Here is a 26,382-nt window from a genome sequence, read left to right as displayed (position 1 = left end):
ATGACCAATGATAAGTAATAAAAACAAATAAACAATAACTACAAATAACCAAAATCATTTAAAATAGAAGAGTGAGCTAATTCCTACAAAATGGATTGTATATGTGGATCATACAGGGGCCCCCAATGTACTATGAATACAGTAGCTAAAAAAAGTACAACTTTGCTATATCATAAATTTGGCTCAAAATGAGTATGCTAGCTATCAAATATTGATTAAATATTTAATTAACAATAATTTTGCTTGCCTTCTTAGGATTTAGAAGGGCTTTGGGGGGATGATTTAGATGGCCCAGGTCTCTTAAAAAAGCTGTCCAAGGAAGTCTGAACTGATGCCTTCTTTTCTCTTGATAAATTTCCCTGTAGCAAGCAGAGGCATTCAAAATCATTCCATTGACCTTAGAGCTAAGCTGAAAGTAGTAGGTGCTCAATAGATGTTCACTGTTGATGATGAGAATAATGATGATGGCAATGGTGCTATTTCTCTCACTGAAAAGCATTTAAAACAATAAATGTTGATAATTCTCTCCTACATTCTCTTCTACCTCTCCAGTTTCTTCAGAGTTATAAGAACAGCTAGCTGCTCAATATCAGGTGTAAATAATGCCATTGGAAAGTAAGAAGGGCTGTTAGGTCACTAGGTCTCATCCTGCCATAGGACCTACTTGGCACTTAATTGATGTCATATTAGAGTACTTGATGCTTTACTAGAAAACAATAATAGTAATTTAACTACCAGATTACTAGCCTGGAATTTTTTTTTCTACAAAAGAACTTCAAAGCATTACTCAGAGAATTATAAAGAGGGATATAAGAGAGGATCCTGACTCTCTCTGTTCAGATAGTAATAGAAATTACCAGCAGCCTCAGAGAATAGATGTGAATTCATTTGGGGTCTTGAATGACTAAAACAGGTCGGTATTTATATTAGAAAGTCACCTAGACTCCTAAGAGGCTTGCCCATGATCAGACTGCCAGTATGTGTCAGAAGCAGAGCTTAAACCCAGGTCTTCTCAGCTTCTAGGGTGGCTCCCCATCCATCATGTCACACTGCCTCTCTCTTAAATGACTAGGAGCAGAAAATACTGCATTACACAAGGGGAAGAGGACAACCTATAGATATCTTCCATATCTATGGAAGTGAACCAGGCTGTTTCATGGATGATCATCTTGGTTTTCTTCCCAGATGGCTCTGCATTCTGTTCGCTTAGTTTCAGGATTTGCCCTCAGATCTCTGTTCTTTTGGACATGTGTAACAACAGGAGTTAAATGTCTCATGGATTTGGGCATTTGGTCTTCCACATGCTTCCCAATGGTTCGAGGACCTGTCCTGTTCCTTTTTGTGAAAAGTCTGGAGTGATGTCTAAGAAAGGTACCCAAGTTGAATCATGTGATCTACTTTAAAACACAGATGAAGACCCAAGCACCCAAAGTGATGCTTTTTGTTACTGCTCTGGGATAGGGTGTTACCATAGGGCTGATGAACTTGGCTGTGGCAGGTTGTGGTAAAGTGTCTTGCTAGATTAAGACCTAAGTCTTATGTGTGATGATCGGTAGGGGTGGTAAGCTCCTTCTGAAGTGGGAGTCGCATGATATTAAAAGCTCTTGAGCCTCACATTCATCTAGATCAAGGATAATTAGGAGTGACACCTCCAAGTGAATAGGTCTCAAGGGGATTTAATAACCTCTAGTAAACATGCTATCCATGTGCTATTTCGAATTTCATAGTTGGGCGATGGATGGCATAAATAATGAATCATAGGATCACAGACTTAGGCTGGAAAGTATCTGAGAGGTTTGGACTCACCCTCTCATTTCAGAGACAAGGAAAGTGAGGCCAAGAGAAGTTAAGTGACTTGTCCGTGGTCATAGAGTTAGTAAAGATCTGAGGAAGGATTCAAACCTTGGTCTTCCTGAATCCAAGTCCAGTGCCCTCTCCATTACTCCATGTTGCCTCTCAGAATCACACAATGTTAAAATTAGAAGGGCCTTAGAGATAAAATCCAGCCCCCTTACTTTACAGAGATTTGCCCAACATCATACAACTTTTAAGTGGCAGAAGTAGGATTTGAACCCACCTTAAAGAAGGCACTATGATAGAGTAGAAAGAAATGAATTTGGAGTTAAAAGACCCAAGTTCGAATCTTATCTTACATGTGTGGCCTGAGCAAGTCACTTAAACTTTCCAGGTCTCAGTTTCCTTATCTTTATATTGGAATAATATGGGGGTGATGAGCCTAATGGTCCCTTCTAGGTCTATATCTAGGATCTTATAATTTCAGGTTCAACATCCCCTCCACATGGTCCTTTCCATGACTCCCAGTTCTTTATGCTTTCTACTAGACCACAGTGGTTTTAGTTCTCTGCAGGTAAATGTGTTTGTCATACAGATAGTACAACAGTGTCCACACCATAGAATCTGGGCTCCACCAGGGGTGAAAACAATTGTAGGGAAACCCTACGCTGCCCCCAATAAAGAAAGTATAAAGAAGGAAGAGCCTGCATCAGGAAACAGAGCTCTCCTTTATGTTGGATAGAGAAATGTGAAAGAATCCTCTAGGTCTAGAGTTGGAAATACTTCAGATGTGGTTAGCCAAGTCTTCATTTATCTACGGCCTTATTAAGGGAGTGGAGGTAGGGGAAAGCATGGCGGTCACTACAAAGTAACACTGCCTTCCAAGTTACTGTGGTATAAGCCATTCTGGGTACACAGCAAGGCCAAGGGGAAATGGCATAAGACTTTATGATCATAATCTCTGTGCTAAAGGAAAGTAGGCCCAATAGGACTTTTTTCCAGGAAACATAATAGGAATAGTCTCAGCTAAAATAAGGTATGGGCCTTCCATTTCATCCTTCAGTATTGTTTAACTAGCTCTTTCATTTCTTTGTATAGATTCAAGGTTTAGATATATAAAGAAGCATTTTTTTTTAAATTTGGAAAAGAAGCCTGGTGTCCATCCATGGATGCCAGACCAAAGCATATGGCCCATACTCTATTTTGTGAGACAACTGAAAACTTCAAATGCCCAGAAATAAAGCAAGTAAAGAGTAAAGTAATGGGTGACACCAAAGTCACTTTGCTCTCAAAGAATGAATGTCTGTGAGGGGGTGGTATGTTACCAAAATCATAAACTCTGGGCAATTGAGTTGTGAGAGCAGGGAGGCAGTGGCTAATATCACGAGCCCTAATGAAGGCATCATCCAGCCCCTCTTCTTGAGTTGACTATAAAAGCAGCACAGCCAGGGACACACCCAGGCCTCTGTCCTGATGTTCCTGAAACCAACCCTTACAGCGTGTCTAATGTCTGAATGTCTGGCCAGGAAGGACAGAGCACATAAGATCACAAAATGCTGCAGTTCTGGGTTATCTGGGGTATCATTAGTTGCGAGATTTTATCTGTGTATCTATGTTTGTGTTCCTTAATGCTATGTGTGTTTCTGAGGAAACTTTGTTCACGGGGCTGTGCTGAAAGCTACCTAAGATCTTGGTCAAAGGGTGTGCTAAAGGCCTGAGTCATCACCAAGGTGATGACTCTATGTCAGAAGGTCAGAAATAGTCGTGTGTTTGACAACATCGGGGAACTTCCTTCTTGTGTGTGTCTATGAGAAAGATTACGAGATCCAAGAGGTGGGGCAAGGAGCGGGGTGGAGGAGGGAGGGAGAGAGAGAGAGGGAAAGAGGAAGGGAGGAGAGAGAGAGAGAGAGAGAGAGAGAGAGAGAGAGAGAGAGAGAGAGAGGGAGAGAAGAAGAAGAAGAAGAAGAAGAAGAAGAAGAAGAAGAAGAAGGAGAAGGAGAAGGAGAAGGAGAAGGAGAAGGAGAAGGAGAAGGAGAAGGAGAAGGAGAAGGAGAAGGAGAAGGAGAAGGAGAAGGAGAAGGAGAAGGAGAAGGAGAAGGAGAAGGAGAAGGAGAAGGAGAAGGAGAAGGAGAAGGAGAAGGAGAAGGAGAAGGAGAAGGAGGAAAAGAAGAGAAGGAGAAGAAGGAGGAAAAGAAGGAGGAGGAGGAGAAGGAGGAGAAGGGGGAGGGGGAAGGAGAGAAAAAGAGATTGTGTTTTTGTAGTTTGGGGGAGTTTGGAAGAGAGACAGTGAAGTACCTGGACTGTGGGATGGAGGAAACCCTTCCCCAACCCTCATATTTCAGCATGTTCACCGGGATGTTCAGGACCGAAAAGGTCCAAAAACATGGCACAGGATATGATGCAGAAAAAGTGAGTACCTTGTTTCGTAAATTAACAGTCGGCTAACTTTAGCATTAGAACAAAAGCCAAGCCTTTTGCTAAAGGTGCCATTTCCTTTAAAAATTTAAATCTAATCTTGGCCCTCATAGGCCTTCCAGCCCATGAACTAAATATTAAAATGCATTCAACCTCATAGCTAAAACTTCTCTTGTGAAAAGGGGAAATCCTTATGGAGTATCAGCTCTCAAAGGCTGAAATGACATTATGACCTGAAGGCAAAAGGTTCATTTTGGCCTCAGTGGGACAGAGGGTAGAGTCAGTCTGTCTCATCCCTCCCCGCATAGTTACAAAATCTTTTATTGCTATACTACCAGAGCATGTTAGTGCTCTGGAACTTGGAGAGAGGATTGATGATTTCTTTGTAGCTGCCTTCCACCCTAATGGCTCAGACTCAAGAAGCTGGCATGGACCTGGCCTTTTTAGAAGGCCCTTCCACCAGAAATGCCCAGTAGGTCTTCCTGGCTGACCCGTTCCTGGCATACAGCAGATTTTCAGTAAACATTTGCTGATGATGATGGCAATGGTGATGAGAATGATGAGTAAAACAATGAAAAAAATACCTTTCCAGGCTCGATTTCAAAGACGTAGAGCGGGAGGGTAGGGGCAGCGTGGCAGACCTCTTGACCACCTTCTCCGAGTCGATATATTCCATCTCACTTTTTGAACGAGGCACTGAAAAGGGGGTTCTTGCTATGGGGAGAAGAAAAGAGTGACAAAACTCAGTATGTCTCTCAGGTCCTCCAGCAAATCTGAGCAAGGAGGACATCCTTCCCCCACCCTCCACTAAGCAGTTCTAAGGCACTTACAATCTTCAGAATACGAGTATCGAGGAGAGTAGAGCTCTGAATCATCATCTGGTAAACAAAACAAAGTGTAACTAGGTTAAAAGCTAGTAAGGTAAAAGAATCCATCTGATTAAAAAAAAAAAAACAAACAGCTTTGCTCTCAATTGCATCCTGACATGCCAGAAAAACCAAAGCAAAAGGAAAGGGGTTTAATGTCGAAAGCTTCACTACGGGAACAGATGAGATGTTTGTAGTACAGACACATGAGACTGGAACACCACCCCCCTGAAACTCCTCTCTGAAGGCTTGAGGGATGCCTGTGATAAAAGCTAAGGGGCAACTGTAACCAGCACCTGAAGGACAAATAGTGACAGCCTCTTCTGCTGATTCAGTCAAGTCAAGCTCCCTGAACTGGCTATAATTCCAGTGTCAAGAAACCAGAAGCCAAGGAGGAAAAAGACTCAAGAGGTACCTCTGCCCACTTTTCCTTTGCTCTGCTCCTCTGTGTGACCCTAAGCTCGAGCTTACTGGGGTCTTCCACCTGTCCCAATGTGCCCATGGGATGCTGGCTCTACTCCCAAGTTGTTTTCATAGGACCCCAAGTACCGGTGCATGACTCTTGCTACACTTCTGGCTAATGTGCATCTGAGTCAACATTAGAGAAAAGTTGAGTAAGAGGGAAAACTAGGTAATCGGGAGAAATAACTAAAACCTATTGGCATTTTTTCTGAGCTAGAACCAGTCTGATGGGGTGTGGTATTTGTAAGCTTCACATTCTGCTAAATGCACTGATACTTCACAGAAGTGTTGGTATAAGGAAAATGACAAACCTGAGCATGAATAGAATTCTTGTCCGAAATGCATTCCATTCTTTGTCTAAAATGCCTATAGGCCTCCCCTCTTCCCTCAAAAACCTCCATTCCCTCAAAACACCATTCCTCCAAGACTCAAATTAAATAGAAATGTACTGAGTTTCCCCTCAGTACAAATATACAAATGCATGAAAAATACATGATCCCATTAGCATGAGGGAACTCTCTGTGTGGGAACTCACTCCACTAAGACAAATAGGAAACAGTTCATAGTATAAGTTGCTATTCAGTTGTTTTGATTGTATTCAACTCTCATTTGGGGTTTTCTGGGCAAAGATCCTAGAGTGGTTTGCCATTTCTTTCTTCAGCTCATTTTACAAATGAGGAACTGAGGCAAACAGGGTTAAGTGACTTGCCCAGGGTCACCTAGCTAGTAAGTGTCTGAGGCCAGATTTGAACTCAGGAAGATGAATCTTTCTGACTCCAACCTATCCACTGTGCCACCTAGCTGCCCTCATAGTATAAATAGATAAATTCTAAGGAGTTGCCTGAGGCTTAAATAGGTTAGCTATCTTGCCCAGGGTCACACAGCTTAGTATCAGAAGCAGGATTTGAACCCAAGCCTTTTGTCACCCCAAGTTCAGACTTCTATTCACAGCACCACACTTCTGAGGATCAAACATCAAATACCAGCCTCAAGTGAAATTTCTTATGCCAGCAATTTACCAAAAGAGCTAATACTGATTCTGGGTATATGCTAGGTACTTGTTTGGTTCTACTGTCTACACTAGTGACTGTCTACACTAGTGATTCTTGAGCTTTTATGGGGTTACAGCCTCATATTCTGGTCTCATTTAATGTGGGCTCAACTACTCTTCTTAAGAAGGCTATAAGGATATATATTTATTTTTCTAATTAAAGTGCCATGAAAACATTACTTATTTATTGAGGATTTTATGAGTCTCTTTGGAATAACCAAAGCTGCTACATGGCTATTACAAAGACAGGATTAGGAATGAGTGGCCCATAAAAAGCATGAAGCTATCAGAAATGAGGAATGGGGTAAGTGTCAAGAGAATGCATTTGCATAATCATTCCCAGCATTAGTAAAAATGATTATGCATGTAATGATTACATTTATCTTGAGCCTTTACATTTATTAAAATAATTTTTTTTACTGTTGCAACAATGGCATTTTCCTAATTTTTTCCCCCTAAGGTTCTAATCTCATCATCACTACTTACAGTATAGACCAGGAGAAGAAAGGGCAGGGAGAGAGAAACAAAGGCAAAGGCTTTGGGACACACGCACACACACACGCACAAAAAAAAAAATTAGGAAAATAGAAACAGGCAACATGTAGGGACAGAAACAGTGTGACACAGAGGGAGAAGGTAAGAAGAAGGAGATACGAGGCTTTGGAGAACTAGGAAGATCCTGAGAAATGTCTAATAACACACTAAGAGGTAAGGGGATTAGACTGAATAAAGGAAGATTCTTAGGAATGGAAGACTTCAGAGGATAGTAAAAATCAAGGACCAGGGATTAAGAGATGGGGAGGGATTCCCCCTCCCCAAAGGAATAAGAGAGGATGAACATGAGTAAAAGAACATTGAATGAGACAGATTCCCAGGCCCCAAAAGGGTAAGGAAGAGTGAGACTCACCAACCCCTGTCCTCTCTCCTCCCTCCTCCTGCTGCTCCAGTGAAAGTAGGAGAAAAAGCCCAACTCTCACCTCTGTCCAGCAGAACAGACTAAGCCTCTTCCGCTTCCCTTGCTAAGAACTCCTAAGGGAATTTTTGTTAGGAGGGCAAAGGTGGCAAAGTTCTGAACAGCTCAGCACCTCCTCTGGGTTTTTCTGTAGTTTGGGGGTAGAAAGGCAGTAGGAGGCCCAGATCTGGCTCGCTATATGACCAATAGTCCAGCAGGCAACTAAAATCCTATTCTTAGAAATTCCACAGAGATAACAGAGGCTTATTTTAATTCAAATCTGGATATTGCTGGGAAAAATCAATCACTGATAATCCATCAAGGTGCATTTCCTATCTAGGAAGAGAAGAGAAGAATTTCCTAACCCACTTCATTATGAGACAACCTAGTAATTAGCAGTAATCTCAGGTGGTCCCAGATTGCCTTTATTCCCTATAGTTATAACCCTGGTGTTAGGGAAAAAAAATGAGGTGGAAGGAGATGTGGGGAGGAGAAGCAACACAAAAGAATATAAACAAACTCTCAAGGCCACAGCTTACTTGGCCAGGTTCCCATAAGAGACAGGGGCTGGATGCAAGCCTGCCTTGATTAACAGACAACAGGGTAAGAAGAATATTCTTAAAGTGCTAAATTGATAGCACACACTCCATTTAGCATTCTACCCTGAGCTCTCATGTCATGGAAGTGACTACATTCTTGAAAGATGAAAAAGTTGCAGTGAATGAAAGAATAAGTGGGTGATTCAGTGGGAAGGGTGCTAGATTTGGAGTTAGAGGATGTGGGCTTGAATAATGGTCAGTCACTCAATCTCTCTAGGACTCTGTTTCCTCACCCGTAAAATGGGGAGGCAGACCTATATGATTCCAAAGGTCCTTTCCAGCTCCATTTCCTAAATTCTATGATCCTGAATACAACCAAGTTTAAAGGGGCTCATCTTCATGCTGACCACCATGGGATGAATTATTTCTGCTCCCAGGGTACTCTGAAAGGTCTGGAGGAGTCAGGCTTGATATTGGTGAGTGTGCCCAGATGAGGATATCACAGTTCTGAAGCATGGAAAGGGTACTGACAGAAGATCTTTCCAAGTCACTTGTTGGTCCAGTGATTCACAGAAGGTCATAATGTCTTCTAATGCTCCCAAAATCATTGATTTAGCTTTGTTGTTTTTGAATAATTTAGCCTTTTACGTGTGGGGAGATGGCACAAGAGAGAGTGCTGGACCGGGAATCAGAAAGACAAGAGTTCAAATCCTAGCTCAGACTTAAGCTGAGTGGCCTTGGGTAAATTGCTCCCTCAGCCTCAGTTTCTCTATACGTAAAATGGAGATAGTAATAGCTCCTATATCAATATGTTGTTGTGGAGTTCAAATGGGATAAAGTTTGTCAAGCCCTTTGCAATCCTTAAAGCATTAAATTAATGCTAGCTGTTAATAATAATCTCTCAAGGGAAGCCATTTATAGATGCAAATATAGGTCTCATATAATGGAATAAATTAGCTACAGTAAAATTATTATAATAATAATTTGTTATAACATTACACTATATTGTGTTATTATTATATCGTAATAATTATAGCTCACATTTATGTAGCTCTTTAAAGGCTTTTAAAGTGTTTTAGGACAGGCAGCAGGGAGCAGAGGATTGGAGGGTGGGCCTGACTCTAACTAAACAAGTCATCTAATATCTCATTAGAGTAGGTGCCCATCTACTTTGGTCAAGGAAGTGACCTTCCAGAATTTTCCACATAAAAAAAAAACCACACAGGTAAAGTTCTCCCAAAATGAGCCTCGCCTGAGGCTCACAAAAACCCTTGTGAGGTAAGTGTATTATTAATTCCCATTTAATAGATGGACAAACTGAGGCAAATGAGGCTTAAGGAAGCTAAATTATGACTGGCCCGTGATCACAAAGCTAGTAAATGTCCAGGGGCCGTCAGCCTGATCTACATTTCACTACTGGACGGTTGGCTCTGGAGGAGAGAGTGAGGCTGGTGACTTTGCATAGCCCTCCCTCACTCAAATCCAATTCACCAGCATGTCACGGCATCACCTCCCTGATGTCACGGTCCTCTTTGAGAATGAAAGACAAAAAACGGTAAATGTTCAAGTTGGGATTTAAACCTAAGTCTTTCTGATTCCAAGTCTTCATATTTTTAGTAAGCAAATCCTGCTTTTACAGTGACTTTCATAACAAAACAGGTGCATTCCAAGGACAAAACTGCTGTCTACTAGAGGGAATGAAGGCTTATTCAGCAGTAAGATTAATCTAGATTTGGATGGCACCTAATTTAGAGATGAGTTAGTCCAACCTCATTTAACAAACAAGAAAACTGAGGCCTAATGAATGCCTTGACCAAACTCATACAGATACTAAGAACTAAAGAACTAAGAACTAAAACTCAGGACTTAAACCCACTTCCATATAATATGCCTAATATACCACTGATATACCCAATATGCCACTTGTTGTTCAGTTGTTTCAGTTGCGTCCAACTCTTCATGACCCCATTTGAGGGTTTCTTGGCAAAGATACTGGAGTGATTTGCCATTTCCTTCTCTAGCTTATTTTACAGATAAGGAAACTGAGGCAAACAGGGTTAAGTGACTTGTCCAAGGTCACATAGCTAGTAAGTGTCTGGGGCTGGATTATGAACTCATGAAGGAGAGTCTTCTCGACTCTTCCTGCCCAGCGCTCTATCCATTATGCCATCTAGCTGCATTATTTCTTTATAATGAGCTATGCCTATGAACTAATTAGAATCCATTCCAGACATCACCTTTATTAGATAATGGTTTTTTGTTTTGTTTTGTTTTTTTGCCATTCACATCCTCTAATAAGCCTGACTGAAATTATGGCCCCTGTGATTGTGGTCTCTTGGGCCTCTTCTCAGTTCTCATCCTTCTTGACTTCTTTGTAGTCTTTGACTCTGTTGATCACCCTCTTTTCCTTGACACCCTCTTCTCTCTAGGTTTTTGGGGCACTGCTCTCCCCTGATTCTTCTCCTACCAGTCTGAATGCTCCTTCTCACTCTCTTATCCTGGTTATTTATTCAAGTCATGAACACAAATTCTACTAATGGTGGGTGTCCCACAGGACTCTGTCCTGGGCCCTCTTCTCCTCTCCTTCTATACTCCTTTGGTTGGTGATTTCATCAGCCCCCATGGATTCAATTATCATGTCAAGGCTGATGATTACCTAACCTGCTTACCCAGCTTTAACCTTTCCACTGACCTCCAGTGTAGACATCTCAAATTGGAGGTACCATAGACATTTTAAACTCAATTTGTCCAAAACCGATCCCATTATCCTTCCCACCCCAACCCTCCCCTCATTCACACTTCTCTTACTGGTGAAGGTATCTGCATCATCTCAGTCACCCAGGCTTGCAAACATGGTGTCATCCTTGACCCCCCAACTCTTTCTCACTCTCTATTAGTCAATCTGTTGCTAAGGATTTTCTCTTTGTAATATTTCTTATATACTTTCCCTTCTCTCCTCTAACAATGCCAGTTCCCTCGTGCAGGCCCTTATCACCTTGACCTGTTCTCCCACCCCCAATTCTCTCCTCACTCCCTCCACTCAGCTGCCAAAGGGTGCATGATTTTCTAACCTGCTTATCCAGCTTTAACCTCTCCACTGCAATTTTGATGATGTCACCCCCTTACTCAATAAACTCCAGTGACTCCCTCTCAACTCCAGAATTAAACACAAAATTCAATTTGTTCAAAGTCTTTTACGCCCTGCTCCTCGCCCTCCAGTCTTCTTGCTCCTTTCACCCCCTCCATGTATTTTATGATCCAGTGACACTGGCCTCCTGGCTGTTCTTTGCACAAGACACTCCATCTGTCTAGTCAGACATTTTCCCTGTCTGTCCTCCAGACCCAGAATGTTCTCCCTCCTCATCTCTGCCTCCTGGCTTCCTTCAAGTCCCCTTTCTCAATCCCCCTTAATCCTAGCACTTTCTCTCTGGCAATTATCTCCAGTTAAATCCTGTATACAGCTTGTCTGTACATAGTCCTTTGCATGTCTCCCCCTCTTAGATCATGAGCTCCTTGAGGGCAGGGACAATATTTTGCCCTTCTTAGTATACCTAGAACCCAGCACAGTGGTCTCCACAATGTTGTTGTTGGGGGCACCTACTAGCTGTGCGACCCTGGGCAAGTCACTTAACCCTGACTGCCTTGGTTTCTTCAACTGTAAAATGAGCTGGAGAAGGAAATGTCAAACAGCTCCAGTGTCTTTGCCAAGAAAGCACAGTGGCCTTCGTGTAGTGGGCATTTTAATAAATCTTTATTGACTGACCAATCTTCAGAGATTCGCTTGAACTCAGTTTCTTGCTCTGTAAAATGAATGCTTTAGAGAAGATGAGTCTAGAGGTCACTTCCAGCGCTAAGTCCTATAAATCAAGGCTGTGGCTTGAGGAGGATCAGACAATATGAATTCTAGCATTCTCTGAATCTCTGAATGGAATCTGTCAGCCACAGATAACCAGAGACGTGTAAGGACCACAGGAGTAACTAAGTAGATCTCAAGATGAAAGTCAAATTACTTGCAAAACGTTTACTTTAAAATGACATTTGAAAGCTTCTAAAAGAAGCTTTGAAGGTAAAAGAAAAGTATTTTTTAAGTATTATTTTTTAAGCATTTCTCCTCCCAATTCTTACATTGAACCAGGATTCTTAGGACCAATATATTATTATTATTTTTTGGTGGGACAGTCTTCTTCCTGTTAACAGGAAAGAGACAAGAACACAGTCCCTTTCAAAACACCTCATCACCAAACAGGTGCCCAGAATTGGCAGGTGACAGACTCCAGTGATTACTTCAATCCACTGACTTCTTGAAAGAAAAGGAGATTTGAATCTCATTAACTCAGGCTTCCCTAAATCTAATTAGACTCCACCCAAGCTAGGCTGAATTTTACTTTTGTATCTAAGAAAAGTAAAACCAAGATTATTCCCTACTTAGAATACACTTTTCAAGCTATTTAGGAGCAAAAAAAGGTTACTTACAAATAGCATCATTGTAATGTAAATTCAGGCCAGCCTAGGGCTGGTGGGGCTTTGATATGCTAATCACAAATAATTCTGACCTACTCATTCAAGAGAGACCTCCAGTTCCAGTTTCTGCATATAAGATACCTTCTCCAATCCAGGGAGACAGGTTCTAGAAGTTTTCTAATAGGGCTTTTGTTTTCAGGCCTAAAATGCTTTGACCCTAGGTTGGCAGTAACAACAGAGGGAAAACATGTTCACCAGAGCTCAGGAAGGCATTCTATCTTTGGTGGATTTTGTCACAACTCCCAGATAAGGCCTGAAACCACAGATCATTAATACAGAAACTCAGAGGTGGGATCCTGAATATTTGGAAATAATAAAATGGCATTTCTTAAAAACTGCCCATAAATCATACAGGAAGGACAGTTAGGTGGCATAGTGCTCGGCCTGGAATCAGGAAGACCCATTTTCCTGAGTTCAAATCTGGCCTGACACTTGTGGCAGTATGATTCTGATCTAGTCACTTAACCCTGTTTGCCTCAGATTCCTCATCTATAATATGCACTGGAGAAGGAAATGGCAAACCACTCCAGCATCTCTGCCAAGAAAACCCCAAACGGGGTCACAAAGAATTGGACACGACTGAAACAACTGAACAACAATTTAAACAGGCCTTTCTCTAGTTTATCCAAATTAGGGAGGTTTCGCTGGACATGTTTTTCAGCAAGTCTGACCTAGACTCCTAGCCAGATGGATGTCTGTCTCTGGCTTAGAGAATTCTCCGGGGAAGTATATTTCCCAATAACTTGTTTTAAAAGTCCAACAGTGGTTCACTGGTAGAATATTTTTATGTCTAAATCTTCATTTCTCACCTGGCTGCACTACTCTGCAACATCTCTGACCTCTCTGCCATGCCCCAGGAAGGCCACTATTGGGTAAACCTCATCCTCTTGCAAGATCCCATTAGACTTGGGACTCCACCTCATGAGCACCCTCTGCTTCTCTGGACATTCTCTGGAGGATGGAACTACTAATGGCCAAACCTCCATTTAAGGAGGGGACTCAGCTCAGAATACCTTCTTAGTTCTCACCTGGGACCTCTGTGATTTCTCCATTTCTCTCTGATTTCTCCATCATGCTCTGGAGCCGTAAATTCCTTGAGCACAGAGTGCTTTATGTAGCACAATGCCTGGCACACAGTAGGCTTTTAATAAATGCTTATTGTTTATTATACGACTATGACTAAATCCCTGCTGTGCTATAGCCTACTTGTTCCTGTTTAATTTTCAGTGGAAATAACTACTTCACCTTCTTTAGAGAAGTAACCCACATTTATATGTGAGAAGTTGTCCCTTCCTTAGGCTAAGTGACTCCAATTCCCTCAGCATTTCCCCCCTTAAAGCCTATTTCAAGTCTGTTCCTGAGGTTTTCTGGCGATGGTGTCTGATATCGGAAAACTTCTTGAATGAACATTTTATATATATCCTCTGAACCACTGTTTTCAGGCAAACTGGGCTAGAAATCAACTACGGATTGCAAATGTGGCCTTCAAAGCCCCTAGCCAGAGTCCTTTCTTATTCAATCTTTTAATTTTTTGTTGTTGTTGTTAATCTCACTAGAAACTCTCCAGATTCTCTACATCTTGCTCAAACTGTGGAGCCCCAAACTGAGCATCCAGCTTTAACAAAAAACTAACAAGCAAGGTACCTAGCACAAAGTGTGCACGGGATGGGCTGGAGAGGAGCTTGTGTGAGTGAATGAATGAACTTGATCCAATTCAATATAAGAGTACAGAGAGAGGATTATCTGGGATGGTTAGCTCAGCTGAGTCAAACATGATCCTGAAGTTGAAATAATGGGATCCACGTCCATCCAGTGGAATCCAGTGAACATTAAAAACAAAACAAAAATAAAAAACCCTGTTCTTTGGTCACATACATCTCAACCCAAGCCACCTGGACATTCCTCTGGATGTTGGCTCCTAGTGGTGGCACCAGAAAGAACACCCCTTACCGTGCCACTCTATTTCCACATACAGGGTACCTTCCCAAGAACATAACACCTTTCTCTGGTATATGCCCCTTTATAACCCTTCCTTTATAAAATAGGACTCTCTAGGATGCAATGCTTACCCCAAGAGTAGGTTAAATCCTTATGTATATTTACAGACTCTAAGAATGGGATGGGAAATCAAGGGATTTAGTCCAGATGGTACTTCACTAAAATTCCCTCTACAATATCTCCCACCTGTGGCCATCCAGGCCTCAGGTGAAGACCTCAAATGAGGGAGATGCCTAAACACCCCTAATACACTCCCCCAGGCAGCTGTTCCACATTTGGAATTTCCTATCACAAATATCTATATAATATCTATATAAACATATAGCTATATCTATCCATCTATATAAATATGTCACAAATACCCCTATCACAAAGATATCACAAAGGAACCTTCTCAGACACCTATCCCAGAAGCCTTACTAAAAGTCAGATCCCTCATCCCCTTGATCACCACCCCAATAACTTCGTGAAGTAGATGATAAAGTAGCTTAGATTCAGTTAAAGGGCCACACTTGAGGACCTAGAGGGCCATGTGCAGCCTCGAGGCAGGAGGTTCCACACCCCTGTTTCAGCAGGTAGTGAATACTTAATATACATTTTATCTTGGAAAAGTCCTTCCACACTCAGGATTCTCCTATTCTGATCCCGGAACATTTATTTTATACATTTAAAAACATCACTGTCACAGCACAAAGTTTAAGAACTAGTGCTTTAAAAACAAATGCGTGCTCTCCTCAGCAGCTTCTGTCTAGTCCAACAAAATCATACATATCCCTGTCAAATAATAAGCACTCAATAAATAGTTACCCCATCCATCCATCTATCCATCTATCCATCTATCTATCTTCCGTTCTGGTGGAAATCCTTAGTCGTGGTTTACCATTCCCCAACATAATTGACCCCTTAGCCCTTGATAGGTTTCCTTACTGCTCAACAAAGTATCTACATCTCTCTGGGATGTTCCCTATAATATATCTCCTACTTCCAAGTACTGGCCCTCTGGAATTCCATACGCAACTTCTTCCCATCTTCCAGAAGTTTTTAATCTAAGTGAAATCATGTTAAAATTAACATCAAGGGAAACCTAGGAGGGCAAACAATGTCTGAGGGGTTCTTTTCAAGGATGGGGAGAGGCAACCCCATCTACTTTACTTTGGAGCTGGTGGACTACAAAATCCGCAGGTCTTCTTCAAGCCAGTTGTCACAGTTATAACCCTTTACCTCCTTAGATGCTGCCTCCCTCTTATGGTGAAAAATGCTATGCAGCTCCAGAGAAAGAACCAGTAGTGTCAGTGCAGATCAAAGCATACATTTTTTACTTTATTTTTGTTGTTTGTTTTTGGTCTGTATTTTCTTTTACAACATGACTAATATGGATATATTTTGCATGACTGCACACATATAACCTATGTCAAATTGTTTGCTTTCTCGATGAGGGGGGAGGAGAAGGAGGGAGGAAGAAAATTTGGAACTCAAATTTTTTAAGAAACGAATGCTAAAAATTTTTTTATGTGTAATTGGGGGGAAAATAAAATATCAAATTTTGTAAAAAGATGCTATCTCTATGACTCACTTCCCAGCCACTCCCAAAGTTCCCAGCCTGGGGGTAAGGGCCCCAATTCACTGTCCTCCAGTAATAGCTTTATCATCCCAGATGTTCCAGGCATTCTTTGTTAGACTACATAGCCTACCACATTAAAGGAACCAGATTAAAAACACAATCTAGGAAAATGCTTAGTTACACAGTCAGAGAGCAAGGAGAAATGCTATAAAAACAAAAGGTTAAAAGAGAAGCAAATCATAGGGATAGAGTCCCTTAGCAACCAGGAAAAGCCCAGAGAGAAAAATGAAAGGCACACCACTGGCACAAAAAAGGCACAAGATTTTCCTTTAATTACCTTCTGATTTAGGACTAGGAGTAGATGCAGGAAACTGGTAGGTAGGAGAGTAAGGATTGTCTTCTGTAGCAGAGAAAAGCAGTGGATTTTTGAGACTATCCACCACGAAGGAGAGATACTGACAATTCCCCTGTTGGCTATTTCAAGTAACTTTGTTATCTTTTTTAGTGTTATTAGAACACATGGGCATCACACTTAAAAATAGATTAATAAGTTAGAAAGGATTCGGTCATCTTAGAGATCACATCATGCAGATGAGTGAAATAAAAATTTTGTCAACAGAAAAAGACTAAAAAAAATCAATTCTAAATGCCAAATTTTATTTCTAAAAATAATAAAAAATAAATAAAGCCCAGAACTATAAGAATTAATATAAGGAGCAGCAAACAGATAAGCTTATGTCTAAGCTTATGGTACCTTCAGGTTTTTGCTGGATTTCAGGAAGTTCAGGGAATTTGTAGGTAGGGAAATAAGGGTTTTCCTCAGGAGTGTCTACATAGAGTTGCAAGTTTTAGAAAAAGAATAGGAAGATACAAATGAAGAAAATGAGCAGCTGAGAATCCATACACATACAGTTCAGAAGATTCCTGGAATCGAGGAACATACTCTTTCAGTTAGTAAGAGCCAAAGAATCCTAAGTGCTCTTGGGGGGAAAATATTCAGTCCATTTGTCTGCATTATAGATATGCCCGAAGAGATGGCGAGAGAAATCCCAACTCCCATTATTAGCCAAGCACAGTTTCAAGATTTTACTGCTTTTATAGGTTTCAAAATATAACCTTGAATAAATGCTAGGTAATGAAAGAGTCCGACATACAAAGATACTTACATACATCACAGCATATTTCATAAAGACATTCGCTTTATAAATAAGACAAATGACCAGATTCCCAATTTGCCAAACCTTGGATAGATCACTGTTGCCTCGGGTAGAGAGGGTGCTTTGTTCAGAGCCTCTCATTTTAGGTTGAGGTAATATCACAGGGAATCAAAGAATCCCATTGGGATGGTGCCCTGCCATCCAACACTCCATGTATTTCAGGCACCTGTGATTCTGCATCTGGGCAGTTGCACTGCCAGGCTGTAAGCAGAGATGTCAGGACAGAAGCCAAGAGGCCACGACCACACCCACTGATCTGCCTAACAGCCACTGGGCTGGAAGTCCAGGGAACAAAAGGTGACTTTGCTAACTGTGATTGATAATAGAAGAACAAAGGGATAAAAACAACTAGGGTAACTACAACAACTACACCAAGGCTATATTTTAGCATACAAGAATATAGGACCTACTACTTACAGGATAAATTCTCAAAAATTGGCATCCTCAACGGTAGAAATAGAGGATGTCCCAGAAGTCTTAGTGCAGTTTAAAGCTAATTAAAGCTTATCGAAGCTTAAAACCACAGTAAGACTTTCGGGACACCCTAAGTATCAAAATTAAAGCACATTTGAGTTCACATTTAATATTGTATTGACTAGTTATTAATGATATTGGCTCTTATAAGCTGATTATTTCAAGGCCATAGAGAAAATACTAATTTGAGATCCAGTTCTTCTATGCACTATCTACAGAAAAGCTTTCTTGGTGTCTTACAGTGCTGTCAATGTCAGGGATGCAGATTTGATTTAGCTATATGGAGGAGGGACATAGAATGGCCAGCATTTGGAGGAACCCACATTCTCTCCCACTTGGAAAGAAGGTGCATTCCTGCCTGTCATCTTTTTAAGAACACATGAGAAAATATGGCAAAGATTTGGAAAGGTTCTGCATATGGCGCCATGCTGGGGTTCTCTCAGCAGGCTGGCTATCAGTCAGCATTTCAGGGAGTGATTGGACTTGGAAGAGGACCTTCTCCAACTGGAGTGTGCTCCTAATGTAAGCAAGTATATTCTGGTGTGTGAAGTCAAGTCTGGTTCTTGAGGCAATTTGCCAAGAACCATTTCCCAGGCTGAGATAACTGTAACTAAGAATACTCATGATCACTATACCAACTTCCATCTATATCACGCTTTCTAAAGCACTGGATCACAAATTCAAAACATAGATCTCCAAGAGGGATGGATAGTGGGCAGCATGCTAGACTTGGAATAAATAAGAATGGGGCTTCAAAATCCCTAACTTTGTGAATCCAGGTAACTCACTTAACCTCTCTGAGCCTCAGTTTTACCATCTGAAAAAAAAAAACCAGGAATATAATACTGGGTGTCGCAAAAGTCTTAGTGCAGTTTTAAGCTATTAAAACTTAAAATTACATTAAGGTTTTGGGGATACTCAGTCCTTGCAGTGCTTACCTCTCAGATCAATTGTGAGGCTCAAACAAGATAAGGTGGCCAAAGCACTTGGTATCCTTTAAAACACTATGTGAATAGGAATAGGGACTGGACCTGTGATTGCATTAATATAGGGAATTCCAAGATAAGGAAATTTTCTCTACCAAAATAGTTTGGTATCTTCTCTGCCATTAATAGTCATCAGTAAATGGTTAAGAACATCAAATGACTTGTCTGAAGGTCATACAGCCAGTATTTGTTTGCATCAAGGCAAGACTTGAACTCAGATCTTCCTGGCTCCAAGGTCAGCTCTCTAAGCCATTATATTATATTGGCTCAAACTATATAAATGGTGGTTATTATTGTAGTTGAGTAAGTAGGACAGGAAACAGAGAAGTTAAAAACCTCTTCTTTAGTGACTGAGCCAGGACAAAACCCAAGATATTCCAACTCCGAGGCCAATGATCTTTTCCCACTTCTATCCCCATGGCCATCGCTGGCTGATACACAGGAGGAGCACACCAAGAAGAGGACACAGAGTTTAGCTTCCCACCACCAGGCTTGTGTTGGAGAACTGGTGTGCAAACTTAGACTTTGCTCAAACTCAACCTGCATCCCACAAGTAACCAAGAAAATGGACTTTACAGCAGAACTCCAAACTCCAACTCGGAGGCAGTTACAAAAACAACCTTTCTCTCCAGCTCTTGCAGATGTCGGGACGCACGAAGGCAAACAAATGCTTAACAGAGCACTACTTCTACCCTCTGGACAAATGTGAGTCTAAACCCTAATCATTACAACCATAATATTGACAGAGAGATTCACCAAATTAAAACCAGTACCTCTGTTAAGTTTGTGAATCTGTTTGAACATCGTCTTATACCAGTCTTTGGATCTCTCAGTGTTCTAGATGAAAAAAGAAAGAAACATAATCAAAATCTTATGGCTTAGAACTATTGTGATTATTACAGAAATAAAAATCACATAGGCTACCACAAGTAAGCTGGAATATGTGATGATAAGCAAAGTCAAATCCATCTAAATAGCATTTCTTAACTTGATGACTTACGTTTAGATCCCTATCTTGATTTATTTTTTGTATCCTGGATTTTCAATATAAACTAAAACATCATTCACAAAAAGATATATTTAAATTCTTCTTTGTCAATGCTTATACCTTTAATTTCTTTCTTGCCTTATTGCTACAGCTAGCATTTCTAGACCAATGATTGTCAAGGAATGTTAAGGGGTCTGCTGAACTTGTCTTTTTGAGTTGCCATATTTTCCAGAAACACTGGACCCAGAGCGTGCAGGAAGCCCTGATGCGTCAAGGAAGAAGCCCCATGTTAATAATAATAATAATGATAAAAACAATAATACAATGATAATAACTCACATTTATACAGTGCTTTAAGGTTATTAAGAGCACTTTACAAATATTGTCTCATTTTATCCTTCTAACAACCCTGGGAGGTAGGTGCTATTACTCCCCACATTTCACAATTAAGGAGACTAAGGCAGAGAGAAGTTAAATGAATTTTCCTAGGGTCACACAGTCAGGGAATATCTGAGTCTAGATTGGAATTCAAGTCTTCCTGACTCCAAATCCAACAATCTATTTACTGAACCACAATTAATATCACTACTACCTCCCTCTTCCAAAAACCATTTAGAACTATAGCAAGATATCATGGAGAATAAGCTCTCAAAAGGAGAAAAAAAAAGAAAGCTCATGGTCAGCCTGATAGTTATCTTCTTGAAAGACTGCAACGTGGAAGAGCTATGAGTCTTGTTCTATTTAGCATGAGAAGGAGGATCTAGGAACCGTGGGGTAGAAGGTACCCACAGGCATGTTTTAATCTGGTACCAAGACAAACTTGCTTACAATGTGGTGTCACTATAGGTATCCATCTATCTGGGAAGTTCTTGCAATTCCATGAATCCTTCCTTGATCGCCCCGGTCAGAATTTGTCTTTTTTTCTCCTTGGAACTTTCAGAATATTTTTTCCATCTCCCTGTCTTATACACTCAACGTATCCAATTTTGCCTCATGATTTACTGTTTCTTAGCTCCTCTATGAGATTATAAACAATTTAAGACAGGAACCAATTCTTATTTGTCTTTTTCTCTCCTTATCACCTAGCAAAGAGATGCTATGTCAGATGTAGAGAACTTGCAGCCTTGGGCCACATGTGGCCTTTGGGGATTTGCTCTGTGAAGTTTGGATTCAGTTAAAGGGCTGCCCCTGAAGAGCTAGAGGGCTGCATGTGGCCTCGAGGCCACAGGTTCCACACCTCTGTTGTTGTACACAGAAGGTGTCTGATAAATGTCTGCTAAATAAAGAAACTCAGACGATAAAAGGATTCTTGTTTATGTTTAGGTTGTTAAAGATTATAAGCAAGAAGACATGGAAATGATCATCATGGACCACTTTGTAGTTGGCCATGAAATCATATTGAAGGTTTTCTTAATTATCCTTCTGGTCACACATACATATAAACAGATAGATAAATGTAAAATATATATGCAGTGTGAATGTGTGTGTGTGTGTGTAAAACTGTAGACATACACATTGTACTAAGTTTGTTTCACGACTTGGCTTCATAATGGCTCTCAGAGAGGTGCTCATACCCTTAGTGGAATGCCCACTTCATCCATGGAACCATCACTTAGGCACTGAGGGCTCTTAACCAGTCTTCTATTTTCATCCTTTACTGTTTTATCTGGTCGTGCGCCAGGCAGAACAACTTTCTCCCACGTTGGTGCTGAATCTACCTTGTCTTCATTCCTTCTTTCTGGTACAGGATCTAGAATTGAAGGGGAATTGTATTGTTACTCTCCTTATTATAAATGCTCTGTAACACCTGGCCTCAGTCATAAGTGAGATCTAGGGAGGTTGAACAACTTCTAGAACTTTTGAAATGAGACAGGATATGGTGCAACACTGATGTCTGGATATTTATATTCTTGTAGTTCTTAGTTTAACTTGTTTTACCTAGAAGAACTAGGCACCCACAAGAGTTGGACACAGAATCATTTCTACTGATTACACAGTCATAATTAATTTCCTTGTGACCTTCAATAAGCTGCCTATTCTCAAGCATATTCTTAATCACTGACATTTTAACTTGTAAAGGGATTTCTCCCTTAAGCATATTGCAAGGAGGTCAGCTAAAATTTAGGACAAATATTTAACCAGACTCATGTCAACAAAGAGACGTATTTCTGGTCCATGGATTATGGCGGATGGGAAAACAGTCTGAAAACTAGAGCGTTATACAAATTTGAAGTATTAAGATAAGTAGTGGAAGGAACACTGGATTTGGAATCAGAGGACCTGGGTTCAAATCCTGCCTTGAGCACTTATATGACCTTTAACCAAGTTGCTTAACCTCCACAGCCCTCACTTGTAACTGAGGACAGAAATAGAACAATAGGCGTAGAAGATATAAGGGGGCAGATTTAGGCTTGATGTACCAGGTTGAGCTGTCTAAGGTACAATCAGTTGCCTTTAGAGAAAGTTTCCCTCCACTGGAGGTCATGCTACAGAGCCTGAAGGACCACTTCTCAGTGAAACTCTAGAGATTTCTGTTCAGATACAGGTTGGACTATAAGTCTTCTGAGGTTTTGTCCAACACTATGATTCTATGGGGAACTTGAATCACTGGTGAAATACCTAACTCTGCTCTTAACGCTGCAATAATAAGCATTCTCTTCTCCCAGGATAGGGCCATCTAAAGGTGCACACCTGGAAATATGTGACTCCTTTTAAAATTTAAAATTATATTTCATCAAACCTCCTGCCTGTAAAGTCTTAGTTGGATAGTAAAACATTTTGGGAAATTAATAAAAAAAAGTCACATATGGACAGAGCCATGGCTGGTAATTCTATCACATGAGACAAGCTTCACAAAACTTGGCAGTGGCAAGCAGCATGAAGCAAACACACTTTTAGGAAGTGTCATGTACCATGTGCTCAAATTAGCTTTTTAAGACAGACTCAGTCTGATGCCTTGAGGCCACTAGTGGTGAGGCTAACACCTGAGACCAGGGGGAGGAATCATTTGGGAGAAAGCTACTTTCTTATCATTTCTTAATTATTTTATTTCTTATCTTTGTATCTTAATTATTTTTTCTAATGGTGGTGAGGTCAGTCATTTCTACCACAGAAGGAATGGTGTCAGTGCCCTCTAAATTTTTGTGCCCTAGGACAAAGTCTTAGTTACCCCACCCTAGTTATGGTCATGCATGGCCATGTAGGTCAGTAATTGCCCAGAAACCATTGGGCTGAAGAAATTCAAAACTCCTAAAGATGAACAGAAAGTGAGTGGAAAAGCAGCCTTGATCTGAAGGCATTCATGGCAAATTTGTTATTATGCTTCAGAGGGGCTTCTATTCTTAAAAGACAGACTAGAGTAATTTATAGTAAATGCTCAGTTAAAATTTGACATGTTTTTAAATGGAGTAAGATACACTGAAGGTCAAACTGTACTCCCCAACAACACATAGTAAAAATACAACATAATGCCCTTTGTTTGCAATTCAGGTGTTTGTCCTGTACCCTGGCACCATTATAATGGTGTTTTGGGGTATTTTCTGTATTTATGATAGAAATAGAATTTATGATAGAAACTCTTCAAAGTGTCTGAAAGATTCATCTCTGATTTTATCAAGCACTCTTTCTTAGTCTTCACTGGAAAAAAAATCAGTTTTGCAATTCACATTTTTTAAAAGTGGGTTGTTTCTATGTTTACTTTCTTGATCCTGGGAAAGGACTCCAAATGTAAATGCCATAGGGCAAAGGTTGGCAATGTTTTATTCCAGGAGGGCCTACTGTAACCATTTTCAGCTAGATCTTTCCCCCTGGAGACAGCGTTCTAAGGCAGCATAATTCATTCTCTTGGCCTACACAGACTGGAGGAGCTTTCTTTTCCCTTGATACCACATTCTCTTGCCTATCTGGGCAGACAGATGCTCTAGAGAACCAGAGAGTTGTCCCCTAAAACCATATGCCCCCTGTATGTTTTCTGGCAATAGCTGACAAATAAATAAGCCTCTGATTCCTTTCCTACACAAAAGATGAGCACAGGGACACAAAGCAAATGAACCCTAGGGAAGTACGAATACACTTTTCAGGCCTTCCCCTGACATGTTTCTTCATCATATTCACTCTCAGAATGTAGGGCCATCAACTACGTTTTTATTTAGAAACTCTGCCACTGCATGTGGGCCCAACGGCTGAGCTCAGTGGGAAGTCATTCTTCCCCCAAACTTGGAAAGCCAAGAAAGGACCCAGAGACAAACCATCTTCTCACAGCTCTCTGGTACCTCTGAGTGGTACATTAGCCTTTATTTCCTAGTTTGGGGCCAGGGAATGGGTTAGTCAATAGACAGTAATATGAAGATGGGCAAGTCCAAAGTCCAATTAGGCATGATCATAGCTCAGCACAATCTGGATTGTCAGTTACTAACACTATGGAACAAATATGGGGCAAGGCCTACATAGAATATTAAGAGAACTGTTGTTTCTCTGTTCAAAATATCAGTTCATTAGTTGGGTGGCAGCAGAGTGGGATTAAAAATGGATAGAGATAACCATTGGCTCTTACGGAATCAGGATAAAAAATTCAGAGCTGGAAGCTTTTGGGACTATGTAGGGTCCAACTCTGTAATCTGACAGAATGATTTAAAAGTTAATTCTTCCAAATGTAATAAGTCTAGACTTATCATGATATGGTCCCACATTTCATTGGTCTCTCCATGACCCTACTGATCTTTCTTACCTCAGCCTTGATTCTCTGTGATATGGTTTCATTGCCAATAGTCAAAGGGCCAACTGAACATTTTTGATACCTGCAGAAGTCATATGCTCAGATCTTAAACCAAGGGCCAGGAAGTACCCTTTGCCATGATGTTTCACTCTAATCACCATGATTGCTGGCAGCTAGGAATTGGGTGATGGGACCCAATCAAAGCCATGACTGTGTTAGAGTCTGCGGAGTTACTTTAAAAGCAGGTAGCTAGGCATAAAAAGTGAAGAGAGTTCACAGCTGCCCATAAGAATGACTGATTACCATGTTATGAGAGAGCATCAAGATGTTTACCTGATGCCAGTAATTGGTAAATATTTATGGTTGGTAGCTGATGTTTGTGATTTTTGTGAATGGAGTTCAGTGTGGAGAAGACAAGTTCACAAAAGCAGAGAGCATGATTGATTAGTTAACTAAAGCATGTCCAAATAGCACAGTTATGAGGCAGTGTGTGAACAGAAGTGTGCTTTGGTTATGAATCTCTAGATAATTTAAGGGTGAATTTTGGGTCTTTGGATACAGCTACCTAGACGTTTCAGGTTGAGAGAGGTATACAAGGGTACCAGCAGATCCAGAGTGTGTAAAGTATCTAAATTTGAGAGTGTGAAGTGGGACTCCTGTGAAAATTTCATGGGTCAGGGGTAAGAAGATCTGTTAGGAAAAAATAACCCATCTATACATACTAACACAATTCTAATTTCTTATAGCTAAGTGAAAACATAGTGAGGAATATCTTAAGTATAGTTCAGTGTAGTCTGGGCAGTGTCCTGGGTTGCCAAGGGCACTGTTTGATAGTTGAAAGAGGACAGGATGCTTTGCCCTAGCAGAAGGAGCATTGGAAAGAAAGAAGGCAAAGGGGATTACTACTCACCCGTTAAACTATTAAGTCGCTTTTGTTGCTCTGTAATAAAAGAAGAAAAAAGCAAAAAGTGAGTAAAACACGTGGCACATGAAAGGCAAAGAAGATCTGGTGACAAGTTATTCTTTTCCAAAACTCACCAGACTTTACCATCCTTTATTTTCAGATGCCAAAATAAAAAACAACCAAAAATGACAAAGTAGGTTTTACAAGGGGTAATGCTGAGGCTCAAGCTCTGACACCTAACTCCAATGTGTGTTTATTAAGCACCTACTATGTGCCAGGCGCTGTGCTAGTTGTTGGAAGCATAAAGACAAAATGAAAAACAAGCCCTGCTCTCAAGAAGGCTCCATTTTATTCAGTAGATCCTCCTATAAAGGGGATTGATCAAGGGATTCACTGATCAATTTATTGAGTCTCCCCTTAAATGCATGTGATGAGATTATAGAGGACAGACCTTGCTGCAGTCACTTTAAGGGGATCTTCCACAGAGGTGGATTTTGGGCACTGACGCCTTACAAACTGGACTTCAGAAAGAGAGAGGTTGCCTCCTGATGACCAGATGACTGAGGCTTGGGAGCATGGACTGCTACTGGAGGACAGCACCTGGCGCATAGTAGCTGCTTGATAAATGCTTCTTGACATGACATGATAGAGGAGCTGCCCCCTTCATAGTCTATTCAAGGGAGGTGGGATTACTCTTCTTTTCTTGTACTTTTCTCTTTGAATGTCCTTCCTGTTAGCAGAAAAGGATGACTTTCAGGAGAAGCCCACAGTGATAGTCATGCTATGTTTGTCCTTTGTTCTCAAAGAGGACCATAACATCAGAGAAATAATGACATGACTTGCAGTTGACTTTGATCTGAGTGAGGGAGGGCTGACAGTCTTGCGCTTGCCCAGGGAAGCCCGAGAGGGGAGTTTCCGGACGTCTGCTTCTGGTCTAGCC

The 26,382-nt window shown here is 40.9% G+C and overlaps 1 protein-coding gene across 50 annotated transcripts in view; it reads right to left on the bottom strand.

The window, feature by feature from the left end:
• The window catches only part of SORBS1 (sorbin and SH3 domain containing 1), a 304,222-nt gene that overhangs the window by 67,425 nt on the left and 210,415 nt on the right, over positions 1-26,382 (bottom strand). For 31 of the 50 annotated variants that reach the window (XM_036735337.1, XM_036735348.1, XM_036735343.1 and 28 more), the window contains 7 exons: positions 25,449-25,478; positions 21,399-21,574; positions 19,610-19,673; positions 16,914-16,988; positions 16,497-16,559; positions 5,040-5,087; positions 4,794-4,923 (listed from right to left, as the gene is read on the bottom strand). In XM_036735337.1, coding sequence (XP_036591232.1) covers positions 4,794-4,923; positions 5,040-5,087; positions 16,497-16,559; positions 16,914-16,988; positions 19,610-19,673; positions 21,399-21,574; positions 25,449-25,478 — 586 coding nt within the window. The remainder of the gene's footprint in view (positions 1-4,793; positions 4,924-5,039; positions 5,088-16,496; positions 16,560-16,913; positions 16,989-19,609; positions 19,674-21,398; positions 21,575-25,448; positions 25,479-26,382) is intronic. The other 19 variants (XM_036735349.1, XM_036735376.1, XM_036735375.1 and 16 more) reach the window with 2 other exon arrangements.

Source organism: Trichosurus vulpecula, chromosome 8 (genome assembly GCF_011100635.1).
Source record: "Trichosurus vulpecula isolate mTriVul1 chromosome 8, mTriVul1.pri, whole genome shotgun sequence".
NCBI classification, from domain to species: Eukaryota; Metazoa; Chordata; class Mammalia; order Diprotodontia; family Phalangeridae; genus Trichosurus; species Trichosurus vulpecula.
This window is presented reverse-complemented; position numbering and strand designations above follow the sequence as displayed.